Below are 16,708 nucleotides of genomic sequence, written 5' to 3' on the forward strand. Positions count from 1 at the left end.
GATAACCCAACCTAACATAACCGCCGCAGCGCGCTGACAAAATGTGGCCTCCGTTTAATACGTAAGTACCAAAAACATGAACAAAACTGTAACCAGGCGGTTCTCATTGCGTATCACAGTTTTTGTTGCTGCTTAATTCAAATTAGCTGTTTTCATAAATTAAAAAAATAATATAAATGCTGCACCCTGTTGGTGAATCTTATAACTTTTAATGCTTTTGCATACCATAGAACCAACCTTTTTAGTTGCAACAGCTGACTAAATTCTTTAATTCCATTTAAATATGAGTACTCATGTTAACATGGGAAACACCGGAGCCACTGGGGCGGAGCCCGAAACGATTTTTGAGATAAGAATATGCTTATATGTTAATCGGAAATGTGAGCTATCATCATCCCAAATTTCAGCCCAATTCGTCCAGTAGTTAAAGCGTGATTGAACTTCAAACAAACAAACAAACAAACAAACACACAAACTTTCACATTTTATAAAAAGATAGGGCATTTGCCAGGAATTATTAAGGAAATTGACAGGAAAGCAGGCTTACCTTTAAATAAGTCCATAGAGACACATAAAACATCACAAAATTAAAAGTAGAAATTTTCGTGGTCACTGACCACTTTTTCAACCACTGGAGATTGGAGAAATGGCAATGGCAGTTGCAATTTGAATCTATTACACCTTGTCAGGGTTGCCAACACAGATGAAGAGACTAAAAATTGTTTTTACTGTTGCATATGTATGAATGTGTTCACTTATTATGAATAATCCACTATATTTACACTGTTCTATATTTACACATATGTACACACACATATTAAACATTTTTTATATACACTAGCCTGCTATGGAAGGTGAGGAATGGGGTTTATCTTAGATTAAGGTTTGGTGGGTTTCTAGAATGGGTGAACCATTGGTTCAATTAAACAAGTTGGTATTATTTTCCATGTTTTGCCACAGGAAAAATAATAAGGTGTGTTTTTTATTAAAATATCAATAGCATAGCCTTTTATTAAGCTCTTTAAAAAGGTCTGGAGAAAAATTTATAAATTTTGTGTTTTAAGGGTAAAAAATGAGAAAAACCCATTTTTACCCCATAAAACCCCCCGTTAAACCCCATTCCCATGGTCCGATCATGCTGGTTCGCGAACTCATTCAAGTTTATCCCACCTTACACCTTCAAACCAAATCTTATCAAAATCGGACAAAAATTACTCAAGTTATCGTCCGGACGGACACATACACATATATATATATATAAACATTAATGAACAAATTAAAAGATTAAACATTAATAAACTTAGTACCCAAGTAAAATTATTTATTAAAATATTTACTGACTTTGAAAATGGCCTTAGAGCCGAAACTAAAGTCAGTAAATATTTTAATAAATAATTTTACTTGGGTACTAAATTTATTAATGTTTAATCTTTATTTATATATAGTAGCCCTATTTTTCTATTTTTCATATATATATATATATATTATTTTCTTACATGTTTAGGGCTACTAATATAATAAAAATCAAAAACATAGTTAACAAAGTACCCATTATATATAGATATATATATACATATATAAAAATTTGAACGAACGGAGATTTGAACGGTGTTTTTGGCCTCTGGGGACATCAAAATGAAAAAGTAAATCGGTCCCGGGCCTAGGTCTTACCATGAGACCTACGGTAATAGCACAGACAATATAATACTTTAATGCAGACGGTCAGCTGGATCTGCGCTAGGCGCTGTTTCATGATGCGGCTGTATTGCCGCGCCACTGTAGCGGAAGACGCGAAGCGTTTCCTCCTCGAGTGGCGCCGTGGGATTCTATTTAAATTTAAATGAACGCGCTTTTAATGAGATATTTCTCGAAAACTATTTAAGATATCTTTATGAAACTTGGTATACAGTTTTAATACATCATAATGTATTTAAGGAAAAATACCGTAATCATTAAAAAAATATGATCCTGTTTCAAAATTGCTGTGTTTTAGCGAATTTCCCATACATAGAATAAGCTATTACCGTAGTACTTATCGTAACACCTGGACCTGGGACCAATTTATTTTTCGTTTTGAGGTCCCTAGAGTCAAAAATCACCAACCGTTCATATTCATATAAAGTGTGTAAATAAAGTCTTGAAATAGATCTGTATTTTTTGAACCGAAATAGATTAAAATATTATGTTTGTGGCATTGAATGTTAACAAAGGTTCCGTTTTTTTACATCAAAAATATTGTGAACCCCCCTAACAGGGTAGGTGGGGGTAAGGGTGACTTATTGTTTTCAAATAGCAACCCCTATTGAGTGACCCCTCATTTTGAAGGATTTATCAAAAGAAACATAATGACGCAAACCCTTGGTGGATATCTCACCCCTAGCCAAAATGACAGGTATTTCAAAATGCGATTTAATGTATGTGAAAAAGCACCAATTTCAAAAATATAAAAACAAATCTGTACATTTATAAAACCGAAATGATAGAAATATTCTGTTTGTCAATTTAATTGTTAACATAGGTTCCGCAATTTTTTTAGACGCATTAAAGACAGGAGACAAATCTAATATGGTTATCAAAGTATCAAGAACTAAAAAATGTAATAGCATATACAGTATATTTTGCATTGCATCTCTGATTCTACTACAGTATACAAAAATATCAACAAACAACTTAATATACAAAACAGTTCTTTTAAGACCTTCTTCCATAGACCATATTGCCTTTACATTTTCACACTTACCATTAAGTAAACATACTAACAGATATTTCATTGATTTTAGAAACAAAAGAACACTGTGTACTGCCTTTGACTATTAATACAACAACTGTATCAACTTATGTATCCTATAGTCAATGGTACTGCTTAGTTTTATGATATTTTCCTTGGTTTAATTTAATCAGTGGTGTGGCAAAACACAAATAATAAATGTGTCAAATAAAGTAAATGTTAACTGAAAGCTATGTTAAGATAAAATAAGAGTATTTGTACTACCATTTGATAATTAAATATAGTTACACATATACGACATATTTTAGAAAACAAAAATCAACGTACAATTTAGTTATTGATGATATTCTTTAGTTTAATTTAAGCATGGGTTAGGAAAACACAATAACTTAATGTACCGTACCTAAATATTGTACATATAAAAACAATGTGATGTGAAAGTTATGTTAAGTTAATCAAACACATGTTAAGCAGTTAGAATTTGTTTAAAGTAGCCTCTAAATTCACACAAAACATCTATACATTGTAATTTTCATACTGTTTCCATAAAAACTTATCAATAACATTATTTTCATAACTTAGACGCTTTAAAAAATCCAAAGCAGAGCCAGAGTTGATACAGCAACGGTTATAGAATGTTTTTTTCTATAATGATTGACATAGTTTTAGAATAAATAATCCATGATAAAAGGTTAGATTAAAATATTGCCTACCTCATTAGTTATGGAAAATATTATATTTAATTTCTTTGAATCAGCTGTCTGAAATTGTGAATTATACAGTTTAGCAGTTCTTTTTGTTTACATTTAAATGGCAAAGCAAATGTAAACAAACATTGTTAGAGTTATCATCGCAGCCATGGAGACCAATCAATATTTACTTTTAAAATGTTCACCTCAAAACTTTTAAAGCCAAAGGGGCAAAGCCTACGGTCAGTATCGAAATGTAAATGGTCCTATAATAGTTCTTGGTATGATAGCTATATTTTTGTAAAATTTAAGCCCAGTTGGTGCAGTAGTTTTTGCACCTATTAGTAATACACATACGGACAGACACCATTAGATTTTTATATAATAGTATAGATATAGATTATTTCCTAGATTGGTCAATGTGACATTTATTGTATACATATTTTCATTATTATTGTTATTCAACCAACTTGTGTATTTACTTCTCGTTACTCTTAGTTCTTTCTTTGTCCAAGTATTTGCATGTACTGTATTCTTACTATTGTTACTTTTGATATTCGTTTTATTTATAGGCTATTTAGTCATATTGAGCAATTCACAGCTTGTAATCCAACTGTAAAATTCGTGTGATTCCGTTGGCAAATATATAAATAAGTAAATAAATACAAAGGCCACAAAAAATTGATACGTTAACAACGTAAAGCTTTAAAAATGCATGATGGCTTGTTAAAAAAATATTTCACTTAATGTTTTATCTTTTTCGTAGTAAAAACTAACATTTTGGAGTCCATACAGAATGACACAATGACAGACAAACAGACAGACAGACAGAAATTGAGAAGACTCGTTTCGGCTTTCTTAGGCTATGAAACGTAAAATTAACCAAACACTGCATGATTCTACGCAATGTACAGACAAAACTGTAATTTTATTTATACAGATCATCAAAAATTTAAATTGTTTGGTCTTAAATCTTCCGAATTCCTATTTGTGGAAACAAAGCATCTTGGAAAGTTTGGCTAAAATAAGTTAAGCCATTTTGAGTGATTTGTGTTTTTGATTTCTGTCTATGGAAGTTTGTATTGAAGCCGATCCCAACGGGCTTCGCTTCGCTCCTCTCTATTACAGTACTACAGACTGAATAAAATTTATTGCTAAAACTTTAATTGCTGAAATGGGGTAGAATATATGCAGAAGATAGTCAGGTTTGCCCCTTTTACAACTAAAAATTATAATATTTCAGCTATTTTTTACTTGATCTTTTTGAACTTGGTATCGTTTATAGATAATTAAAAATGCTAAAGGATAATTAAAATAATACTAATCAAAATGGTAGATAACTAAAATTGTACTTGGAATATTTAAAAAAAAACCAGTTAGTTTTGAGTAATTTAAGCTTAAATGTTTTAATGGCCATCATTTTGAAATTGTAGGTTGACTCTAGATGAACTTTTTTTCTAACACGGGTCTTTTCTACCTTAACATGCATACCAAGTTTCATAAAAATCGGTAAAAAACATTAAAATATAAAAAAGTGTATGTCAAAAATACAAAATGGCGGATATTTGGGTAACAAAGCAATTTTGGAAAAAAATTTTTGATTTTCTCTTTATTTTTACCCAAGGAATCACTAGGTAAAATATTTCCCCCACCTTTTTTGAACACCATGTTTAATTTATTGCTAAACTTCGTCACAAATGTGATTAAAATAATCACACAACGAAAAATAAATGCTGTCCGCAGGCAGATGGATGCACGGGTAGTCGTAGGGAGTACGGTATCGGTGAACCACGCGAGTTGTGGAGGAGGAATGATAGACGAGAATTTGGCGTTGAGTTCAACTGCTAGTGCTGCAATTAATTGCAAGCCAGCGACCGCCGACCATGCCGGCGACTGGCGAGGCGAGCGCGAGACTGCGTGTTTCCTTGATTCTCCGCTAGAGGCAGGATGTGACGGGGCCCTACGCATCGCGCAGTGATACGTCTGGGTTTCCATTGTCTGTGGTAATAGCTACTTCCCTATAGGGAAATTTGCTAAAAATGACACCCAGCTTTCGCAATCACCATTATAAGGCACAAGGCCAATCCCTGACTATCGCCGGTTTAAATTTAGAAAATGCATACTTTTCACATGCACAGCTGTATGTTGCATGCTCACGTGGTTGTAGGTATACGCCTAAAAACTTACATATTTATACACCTAATGAAAAAAAACAAAAAAACATTGTTTATCCACTGGCAATTAAGTAAAATAAATATTCTATTTTTGTTTTTGGTATACATTTTTATTATTCAGTCGTTAAGAACAAATTACTATCCTCATATATAATACGTGAAGGCGATTTATACAAAACACTACTCCTCCGTTAATAATGGACGGATTTTTACAAACGACGTGTCAAAATAAAGTATTTTTTGTGTAGACGCCCCCTTTCTCCAATTCATGTAATAAAATTCCTCGGGCTTTGCCCCACAGGCCATCAAAGTTGGAGTTTCTCCCATAAGATTAACATGGGGGAATCTAAATATTTAATTGGAAACTTTGTCTCCACTAATTTGAGAGAACGGGTGGGCGTAGAAACTTGGTAGAGGTGTCCAAAGAAAGGTCTTGGTCTGTAGATGAGTTGTCAAAAGAAATACTAAGCAAAATCCCTTAGGACTCTGCCCCAGAAGACTTTAACTATCCCTCCACAGAGTTGTTTACTTTGGCCATGCGAATAATATTTTTTAATGAAACAGCTGTTCATTTTTAAATTGTATTTAAAACAACACACATTTATTGGGAGTTACTGAATTCTACCAAATAAGTATTTGCATTTGCAATGTTATTTTCTGATTTTAAAATTTATTTTCTTCTTTATCATGTCATGTTTTGCAATATAACGTTCCATTACGAAATCAGTGAAAAATACCTTTATCACAGCAATTCTTAAATTATTTCTTATTGAACTACCTATCTTATATCTATTGTATCTATGTATTGTATTGTGGTGTCTGCCTTTTTCACCACTTTTGCCTACATTTTATCATATTATTCTACACATATAAAATATTTGTGTAGAAATATCTGCTCTTATCGTGTCTAATAAAATCCAAACATAGAAACCTTGCCTAAAATGGTACCCACCTTGACAAATTATTTGCACCTGCCTATATTACGGACTTTGGCGCACTGGGTTGGTAACATCATAGATAAAAGGAGTATAGGCAACTATAGGAGTATAGTGTATTTAGTAATTTGGAGGCTTATAAATGAAATGAATGAAATGAAATGAAATGAAATGAAATGAAATGAAATGAAATGAAATAATATTTTATTTCCCATAAATTATATACATATAATTACGTTGTATTGTTTTTACTTAAATATAATACAGCAAACATTACTAACTAGATAACAAAAGAAAAATTATATTCTGTAGAAATAAAACGAAAAATGTGCAAAAAAATACCTTCTATAACAAAGGAAAAAGTCTACATAGGCAGGGCCTGTGCGTAGACTCGAGTTGCAAAAAAGGTTAATTTAGATGGGAGGTAAAAAAATGTATAGGAAAACAAAAAATAATTCGTATAATTCTAAATTTTAAAAAATTTTCTTCCTTGAAACTGAATGTTTAGTTTTCTTCTGTGAATTAAATTGACGATAAAAAACTCTTTGTACAAAACTGAGAAAATGTATAAAAATCTGGTGAAGATTGAAGAGGAGAGGTGGAGTGTGGTGTGTTGGTCAGTCAGTGAAGGTGGTGTATCAGTGATTGTGTAGGGTCAACGGTCAGGTCCGCCCAACGCGATAACGGCCTCGGTGTCCTCTGCACTCAATCCTACAAGCCACGCTACTACATGCCTCTTAAATAGAGAGAGAGAGGGTGAATTTAAAATGTTGACATTTTGATATCTGTTACACATGTTACGATAAATGATTTGGGTTAAGTGAAAGCAATTCGTATGTGAAAATGATTTTAAAGTTTGTGGAACATTTATACCAACATTTCGAGAAAAGCGCGTATTGTGGGGATGAGTAATTTTTATAAAAATATTATCAAAGTTTTTGTACATGTGAACTAAAATAAATTTATTAATAACTGTCTGACTGTCAAAACTCCCGTTTCTACAAAAAGGTCGTCAGTTGAATATCTAAAGTGTTTTTTAAAAGCAACTTTCAGTATTGTTTTCTGTACAACAAAAACAGGTTGCAAGATAGTTTTGTAAGCACCACCAAAAGCAATAATTCCAAAAGATACCAATGATTGAACATATGCATAGTATGCTATTTTAATTTCTTGCTCTTCGAGTATATCACTAAGTTGCCTAAATGCATAAATATATTTACGTAATTTATTTTTTAGATATTCAACATGTTCCGAACATTTCATCTTTGAATCAAAAACAATACCAAGATATTTGTATGAATCAACTTTTTCAATTTTGCTACAAAAACAAGAGTTATTGGAATGATTTCCACAGACATGAATAGATAGGTTTTCAAGTTTGTATTCGGTTATCTTGCGTAATGAAATTGGCATGAATTTGGTTTTAGATATATTAAGAGACAATACATTTTGGTCAAGCCATTTTTTTAGCAAACAGGGGTCTGATTCTGCCTTGTTTTTAACCTCCTCCCAGGATGATCCGGTTACAAATATTAGAGTATCATCAGCAAATAATGTTAATTTTCCTTCTGTTTGAATTTTAGAAATATTATTCATATAAAGGAGGAACAAAACAGGACCAAGGGTCGAACCCTGGACCACACCATACTCCACTGGCAAAACATCGCTTGACACTTCACCAAGTGCGACAGTTTGTAGCCTATCAGAGAGGTAGCTGCTGAACCAAGCGAGCGAGGTGCCGCGCACCCCTACAAGCTCAAGTTTACGCAACAATCGACTTCTGTCCACTGAGTCAAAAGCTTTTTTCAAGTCTAAAAATATTAACATACTTCGTTTGTTGCCATAAATTGCCTCGTTAATGCATTTATTAATATCGAATAAAGCATCAGATATGTTTTTGTCACTCCTGAAACCATACTGATTTTCACTTAATATATTGCACTGGTGGAGGTAAAAAACAAGTTGGTCTTTAGATATTTTCTCTAATAGCTTAGCGATTACTCTTAACAAAGAAATCGGACGATAGTTATTCATGTCTGTGAAATCATTGGATTTGTGCAATGGAATGATCTTGGCCAATTTCAGCTCGTTTGGGAATATACCAGATGTCAGGCTAAGATTGACAATGTGCAGAAGAGGAGCACATAGAGAGTGGATGTTTTCTTTAAGAACAAAGGCCGAGATACCATCATGGCCAGGTGCAGACCCTCCGCGCAGACCCTGGACGTAACGTTCTATGTCAGCGTGTGTGACCGTGTTGAATGTGAAATTCGTGTCGAGTGAGAAGTCAGCGTCGTTTACGACTGGAGCCCCAGCTGAATTGATTGAGTTGGCCAATTTAGAACCTACTGATGTAAAGAACTTATTAAAATCGTTAGCTATTTTAGTCTTCATGTTCGCATTATTCGAAGAACCAGGTAAAACTTTTTCAAATGGAAAATGGTCCTTAGAGCAATTCCTGCCCGATATTTCACTAACTATGCCCCAAAATAATTTTGGATCCCTGTTAGATTCTGAAATTTTACCCCTATAATAATTTTTCTTTGCGAGTTTGATGTTTTGATTTAAAGATAGGCTCAGGGCCCTGAATCTATCTAGAAGTAATATATTAAAAGGTTGGGTTTTGATCTTTTTACTTAACTTGTCTCGTTTTCGAATTAATTTAATGAGGTCTACGGTAATCCAAGGCTTTATTTTTTTAAATCTTGTTGAGTGATTTTTAATTGTTTTTGTTGAGGCTTCGATACAGTTACTCAATGTCGAACAAAAACATGCTGTGCACTGATTAACCTCGTGATTACTCATGATTGGACTCCAGTCAGTTTTTGTAATATGTTCAGTTAGTGAAGCGTGATCAATGTAGGTGCGAAATTGGTTCTGTGGTAGAGTGTCAGTTCCAGTTCCTGTAGGCGTCTGAATGGTGTTAGTGATTGTAAGAGCAGTGCTGTAATGATCAGTGATGTGAGATTGTATGACAGCATATTTGACTCGTCTCATATCATGAAAACGGACAAAAATGTGGTCAATACAAGTAGATGTGTTGTGTGTCACTCTGGTCGGCTTGTCGATGCACTGGACTAGTCCAGCAACTAGTAAAGTGTTTAAGTAAAGATCCGTTATTGCATCAGTTTTGTGTAAGTCGATGTTTATATCACCCAAAAAGATACAGTTAGTATCTTTACTTATGCGATTATAATAGCATTCCAAACCATTTATAAAATGATCAATTTCACTATCAAACGTCCTGTAAACAGCTAACAGATTGAATATTTTATTAAAAAGACTGAATTCCAAAGAAATACCAAAAACTCTGTTGATGTTAACTTGAGTTACTGTAGCAGACAGACGTTTGTTGATGAAAACAATGACTCCGTCATTTTTGTTGTTTTGTGTATCTGTCATTGTACAGTCAAACCCGTCCAAGTGACCCACCTCCCCCCGCTCAACCAACACTCTGATAAGACGATGATATCTAGATTAGCATTCAAAGACTGTAAATACACTGATAAATCGTCAACATTTTTTTAGAAACTTCTTATGTTTGTGTGAAATATTTTAAGACTACTATTTATTGGGGTTTCATTGAAAAATCTTTCGCTTTCAAAAACATTATCCAGCTCCAAGCAAGAATCGTATTCAAAAGGTGTATTTTCATCTGTGTTGCCAATCATCGTCCCGCATAGGCCCACCTGCCCGTGCCTATCCTAATAACTTATAAATTAAATATTTACATAAATGAAATTAAATGATGCAATTCTTATTCAAACCATACAAATCAAACTATTTAAAATTACTAGAATGAGATATAATAAGAGTTAATACACGAAATGTTTACTATAATTCCTTGTTTTACCTCAATACATTTAAATACATAAATGTCTTTTGGAAATAAATCAATAAAATTCTTGTGGAATAGATTAAATTAAAATAATAGTATTTTGGTGTAATAAATTAAATAACTAATGGACCTTACTAGCAGCCCTTGCATCTCAATTAAATAATGGATAATAATTCAACTAATTTTACATGCAAAAAAACATGCTTTATAAAGATTAGACTGAGGTAACAAATAATTTAATTTAATATTTCACTGCTTTGTCTCCATGCAATTGTTTAACAAACAATGAACAATGAAACATTGAGTTTTGGTAGTGTGATTTTATTCAACATGAACTTGAAGTTGAAAGGAGTATAGATAAGAGAGTATGTCTACTCCTTTTATCTATGTTAACATTAATGAAAATAACACGACATTTTGGCTGTAATATATGCTACAAAGAGAAAATACTATGCAGCTCCTGTCATGACAGAAAGGTCATATTCCCTTTAAACTAGATCACATAATCCTTTATAAGATACGTTGATTAACAATATGTAAACGTCAATGTATACGTAACATCCAATTTACAGCATTTTTGCTTTTTGGAAAACTCCCATTGCTATGTCATTTGCATTATTTGTTGCCAACGAAGCCGCAAGACCATATGAACTAGGAGGCCCCTAACAGTTCAAGAATAAAATCCAACTTCACTTCAAGTATTCAACTACACCTAACATTCCGTAGAGTGGTTATATTGACAACTTTATGTTATTGATAAGGCTGAGACTACTAACTGACATCCCCATTACAAAGAATTCCAGGTTTAACAGTAACTCCACAATAAATTTCTCAAAACTATGCTAGACAGAAGTACGATATGAACTGACGCTACGTGACGAAGGGAAAATCAAAATTACACTGTAACAGATATAGGCCTACCTCCCCTTTGAAGTTAGAATATGTCTTCCCAAAAAATATTTTAGTTTGAAATAAAATCATACTACACTGGTGAAATCACGGAAGTGTTTAGCTACAAAAGATCCACCAATACGATTTTAATACTATTTAAAGGTTCTTCCAAAGGAAGAGATACCATATAACATACTAATAATAACTCCGATGACGTACGGTATGGAGAATATTTTATTCATTGAATCATTGAATGATCAACCAAACTTGGCAACTAACTCAATTAAATCATTATTGTTTTTACACCTATTACTCTTTAAACAATGCTAAATGTTAAAAATATGTATATTTCACCCAATTTATCGCAGTTAGATGAATTAACGTAAGCCTTGAAAGCAACCGTCGATTTCGACGGGTTTCACCTAGTTTAAAATAATAGTTGTTAGCGCAGCAACGCACGCCGGGTAACTGCTAGTTATCTCTATAAATTACATATTGATGTGTATGAAACTTGTTATTAGGTGGATATTTTTTTCAACCACATTACAGGACTCTACACAGGATACCAAGAGGTGCTAATAGATCCAAAGAAAAATCTTACATTGCTGGACTTTATGTAAGTACAAATTTGCAGGTACTGTAACAGATAAATGTAAAAATTAAATTTTTGGAATCAGTTAGGTAATAGACAGCTTGGACCTTTTGAAGGTTTATGTTTAGAATTTAAGGCCAGTAGGCAGAATTTGTTGGGCTGCAGTGACAAGACAATCCAAATAACAATTAACCATCTGGGTATAATTCTTTGATTTTCATTCTAGAAGATGACAGGGCATATTTTTTGTGGCCAGATAGGAGGTTGTTATGCAGCTTTGGGCCAAAGAACAAGAAGCTTACCCTAAAAAAATCAAGCCTCACTCTTGAAAAGTGAAGCCGGTGACGAAGTTTACCGCCCCCCCCCCCAATACTTTTCAGGGCACTCCCCAACCTCACTAATATCACCCCAATACATGTCCTGTCAGGTGATTTTGTAGAAAAATAATCGGCAATATTGCATGCTGCATCAACAAATTTAATAACTTTTTGAGCCCTTTTAACGGACTTTTTTTGTGCCGTTTTTATGTAAAAGGTGATTCTGACTTGGATACACTTAATGCAACGTTTTTTATCCAATCAGTCATTATAATCACGTTTTGCGGCGTGAAATGGCACACAACATCGTCTGTATACAAGGGCTCTTATAACGCTTTTAGTCAGATCCACTTGAGAGACATGCTATTGACTTTGAAATGAAACAAATATGTTTACTTATAGAACTGTTTTATAAAGAAACCTGCATGAATCGAAAAGAAAAAAATGTGTACTTTTACTTAAAAGAATAATATACAATAATTTAAATGAGTTAAGTTGGTACAGTAGTAAGTATTTTGTTCACACTTTCCTTCTTTCAACTTTTCAACCTTTAAGCTAGCGCTGCCGCTGCATAGTGGCGTATGAAGTGTAAACAGGGGGAAGTGTTTACTTCGTTCCGCCACTACGCTCCCGTGGCACGCGTGTGCGTAGACTAATTAATAGGGCAGTGCGGAAAACTCAGCACAGCCGTACAATAAACTATTTACTTTTGTTTGACTTTAATGTGTTCTGAAATAGTTGTATACTTAATTAAAATATTTCAAATGGCTGTTTTACCGTTCCCAGAATTATTTGTTTAACGTTTCTTTTTTTAGATTAAAACCTCATTTTTTAATTTTTCAACCCCCAAAATTTTGCCGCCCCTAAAATTTGCTGCCCTAGGCGGGTGCCTAGTCCGCCTATTCGTAAATATGTCCCTGGCTGTGAGGATTTTTAGTTTTTAAAAGATTCCCAGCTGCTTTCTTGGTAGTGTAGTCCTGCTAGGCATCTGATATTGCTCTTTTTTGTAGGGTAAGAATCTTTTCCATGATCCTGCAAAAAATATCTACTACAGTAGACTCCCTCTAGTTCGGCCACCTCGGGACCGGACCACTGGCCGAACTACAAAACGGCCGGACTAACCGGATGTAGTGCATTTTCATCATCAAAATACAAATCATAGTATTGCGCAATCGTGATATGTTAAGTCAATAACCTTGGTTCAGTAATAAAAACTGTAACGTTAAAATCACGCTTACTCAAGCAAAACAAAAATTACACAACACTGAACGTACAACAATAAATCACGTAAAGAACAGAAAAAAATGGTTACTAATCACCCAATCACAAACTGTTTGTGAGATAGCAAACAAGTGCACAGCAGACATCAGTTGTGTAAAGAACAGATGATTGTCAGTGCAAGCGGATAGCTTGACCTTGAAGCTAACGATGGCTATTTCTTTGTTTTGCTTTAATTTATTTTTGTCAAATAAACTGTGGTGTTTCAAAAATAATAATGGGAGAACCTACCGCATAAAAAAATGGTCCGAAATATTTAATTATACACTGCATTTCAACTTATTAGACCGAATAGAAACTATTTATAAAATGTTCTTGGTATTTTTGAGGTTATGTAACATAGTTTTACATAGGTAATATGCAACAATTCACCCATAGAAGCACCCGTCAACTAAACTGACATGAATTGTTTACTTCTCTGGCCGGAAACTAAACATTCAAGTTAAATCCTGTCGAAGGCAATTCCCCCGTGACGATGTGACTTGTCCCCCTTAGACCAGGCCGGACCATCCGGCGGCCGATCCAACCGAAGCCGAACTAGAGGGAGTCTACTGTATTGCCATCCTTGCTACTGCTCTGAATAGAGTGACATGTTCAAATCGTTTGAGTCCAAAAATTAAACAAATTGCTGAGTAGCAGTTTTTGGATTTGGTGCATGTCTTCTCCAAAGATGCTGTTTCAATAAGCAGGGAGACAGAGGGTACGGTAATCACTGACAGAACTCTAGTGACTGCATCATATTGAGCATCTTTGCAGATTCTTGCAGCGAATATGTACAGCCCCCTCAGCCTTCCTAAAACAGGCTGCAAAGCATTAATCAGAAAAGGTGAGGTTGCCATTAAGCACAACACCAAGAATCTTTGACCTGTCACACAAGATTAAACTTTCCTCGTTGAACACAACAACTTTTCTCTTGCTGAGGGACTGCACCAAGTCTCGTGGCGCCGTATGCATTACAATACACTTGTCAATATTGAGTTTCAACCCGTTTGCCTCTCACCACCAAAGGATGTTTTCTAGGTCATAATTTATGAGATTGAATAAAGCTCTCATCTGGGATTGCTCATAGAACAAGTGCAGCTGTGATTCATTGGTATACAAATGAACTGAACAATGTTGCACATTGCTAGGAAGGTTTGCTGTGTACAAAATGGACAAAAGAGGCATAAGGCAGCTTGTTGTGACCGTACTATTGAAATACACGCACATTGTAAATTATATCACTTTATTTTAACAACATAGATGTTTGTAATGTAATGTTTTTTAAAAAAAAAAAAGGAAGTGTTTACTATTTAATATTTACCAACAGCTGACTATTTAGAATAGAGTAATAGAACAAGATTATGACACAGCTGCATTGAGGAATTCCTTGGGTTTTGACAAGCGGGGTTGATGTTTCACTCTCTAAATGTGTTGATTGCAGCCTGGGGCCCATTTCATAATAAACTACAAGTTACAAGTTACAACTTGTAACTTGTAATTTCCATTAGATTTGCATTGGGCGATCAGCTGATTTACTAATAATATTAGTTTGTACTTTATTATGAAATGGGCCCCAGGAGTGTTGTCTTTACCGATAATTTGTGCTTTAGAGTGATGAATCTTCAGCCAGACTTGGACGATGTCGCGGATGCTCTAGAGGGAGATGTCAGCTCCAAGGTGCGGGGAGACACACGATGTTCTGCCATCGTCAAACTTGTTTCACACAACCAAGATTTACTAGTAGGACACAACACTTGGACAACGTAAGTACTGCAACTCAAAAGCTGTGTTTAATGGTTTGCTTAGTGTCACTAATGAGTGAGCTCAGCCCATTAGTTAAATTAAAATTTACTTTGTTTTACATCTTGATATAAAACAAAATTATTCTGGTGGCTGACTTGAGAAAATTAGGGTACAGAGGCTAATAGGGTACGCAAAAGGTTGCTAAATATAACACTGGTATTTTATTCTAATATAGGACTTCTTCTGAGACGCATTAAAGACATTTTTGTTTATATCAAGTAAGGTGTAACCTGAAAGTTATAATAAAACTATCTACTCTATTCTATGAAGAGTTTTTCATATCAAAAAGTTTTATCACTTTAGAGAAGTAGTAAGACATTTGCATAGCATCAACAAGTTTTAGAGTGTAGTTTTATTGTTTACAGCTCTTATTTTGAGTTTTTTCTTGCAATACATTTGTACTGTAATAATGATATTCAGTTAATTTATTTACGGCATAAACCAGTTTACTAAATGATAACTGAAGGGGTGAGTGGATGAAGGGGACAAGTAACATTTTGTTACTTTTGAGATAAATAGACCTAAAGTTTGCAGGTTATAACTTTTTAATTTTTTTTTTCATTCTTAAAACGTTATTAAGAAGGGCAGAGAAGTAAAATTTTTTGCGCAATACTTAATAAAAATTGAAATGTTCCTTACTATTAAAATTTTAACTTTTATAGACTATAGAATAGTACTTACCTCCTTTATCCACTTAAAAAAAAAATTTTTGTAGTGGAAAAAGGGGTTAAGTGATATGTAAACCATTGAAATAAATTATTTTTGGTAAAAAAAAATACTTTATTTCAACATGTTACCATAAAAAGTACATTTAAATAAGGTTGTGCACCAAAATAAACTTATATGTACCAAGTAAACTTACTTAAAGTCTTTATCATAGACTTTATGTGCTGACTTGTAATTTTGTCCAAAAAATAGTAACTAAAATCATTGAGTATAAACCTAACTAGAGAGCCCACCGCTACACTGTTAGTCGGTACCCGCTTTTGACGACGTAGTTCGGGCCGCTGACGCTTGGGTCGTGGTAGTCAATGGTAATGCAGTACGCCGCTGAGCCCGGCTGAGCTCAGTCTGCGTTGAGACACGCTGTGTTAAGGTAGTCTGCACCACGCTCGCGCGTCAGTCTCCTCCCCCCTACTCACCGTCACTTCCCACAGCAACCGGCCTCTCCCTCACCGGTCGAGCTGTCTCTACAAAGCGAATGCAATGAACATGAACGGGCAACAACTGCCTCTAACAAATATAACATAATTTTATCCATACATTACGCAATTAAAAAGTTATTTGTCATTATTGTAATGCTACAATAAATTGTAGGCTATACAGGAATCCCAATTTTATCATGATTTTAAACTCACATCAAATTACAAAGATTTGTAAAAAAAAATTTTGCCTTTCTTTTTATGTACAATACTGATCAACTTTATAGCAAACCATTTTTATCGTTTAACCGATAGTTTATTATATTGATATTTGTTTGT

The 16,708-nt window shown here is 34.0% G+C and overlaps 1 protein-coding gene across 1 annotated transcript in view; it reads left to right on the forward strand.

The window, feature by feature from the left end:
• The window catches only part of LOC128982926 (putative phospholipase B-like 1), an 81,421-nt gene that overhangs the window by 17,613 nt on the left and 47,100 nt on the right, over window positions 1-16,708 (forward strand). Inside the window, exons 3-4 of the mRNA XM_054401999.1 lie at window positions 11,777-11,871; window positions 15,035-15,187. Of these exons, the coding sequence (XP_054257974.1) occupies window positions 11,777-11,871; window positions 15,035-15,187 (248 nt within the window). The remainder of the gene's footprint in view (window positions 1-11,776; window positions 11,872-15,034; window positions 15,188-16,708) is intronic.

The sequence above is a fragment of the Macrosteles quadrilineatus genome, unplaced genomic scaffold (assembly GCF_028750875.1).
Source record: "Macrosteles quadrilineatus isolate MER2022 unplaced genomic scaffold, UCM_ALF_1.0 Scaffold_1__1_contigs__length_201487025, whole genome shotgun sequence".
NCBI classification, from domain to species: Eukaryota; Metazoa; Arthropoda; class Insecta; order Hemiptera; family Cicadellidae; genus Macrosteles; species Macrosteles quadrilineatus.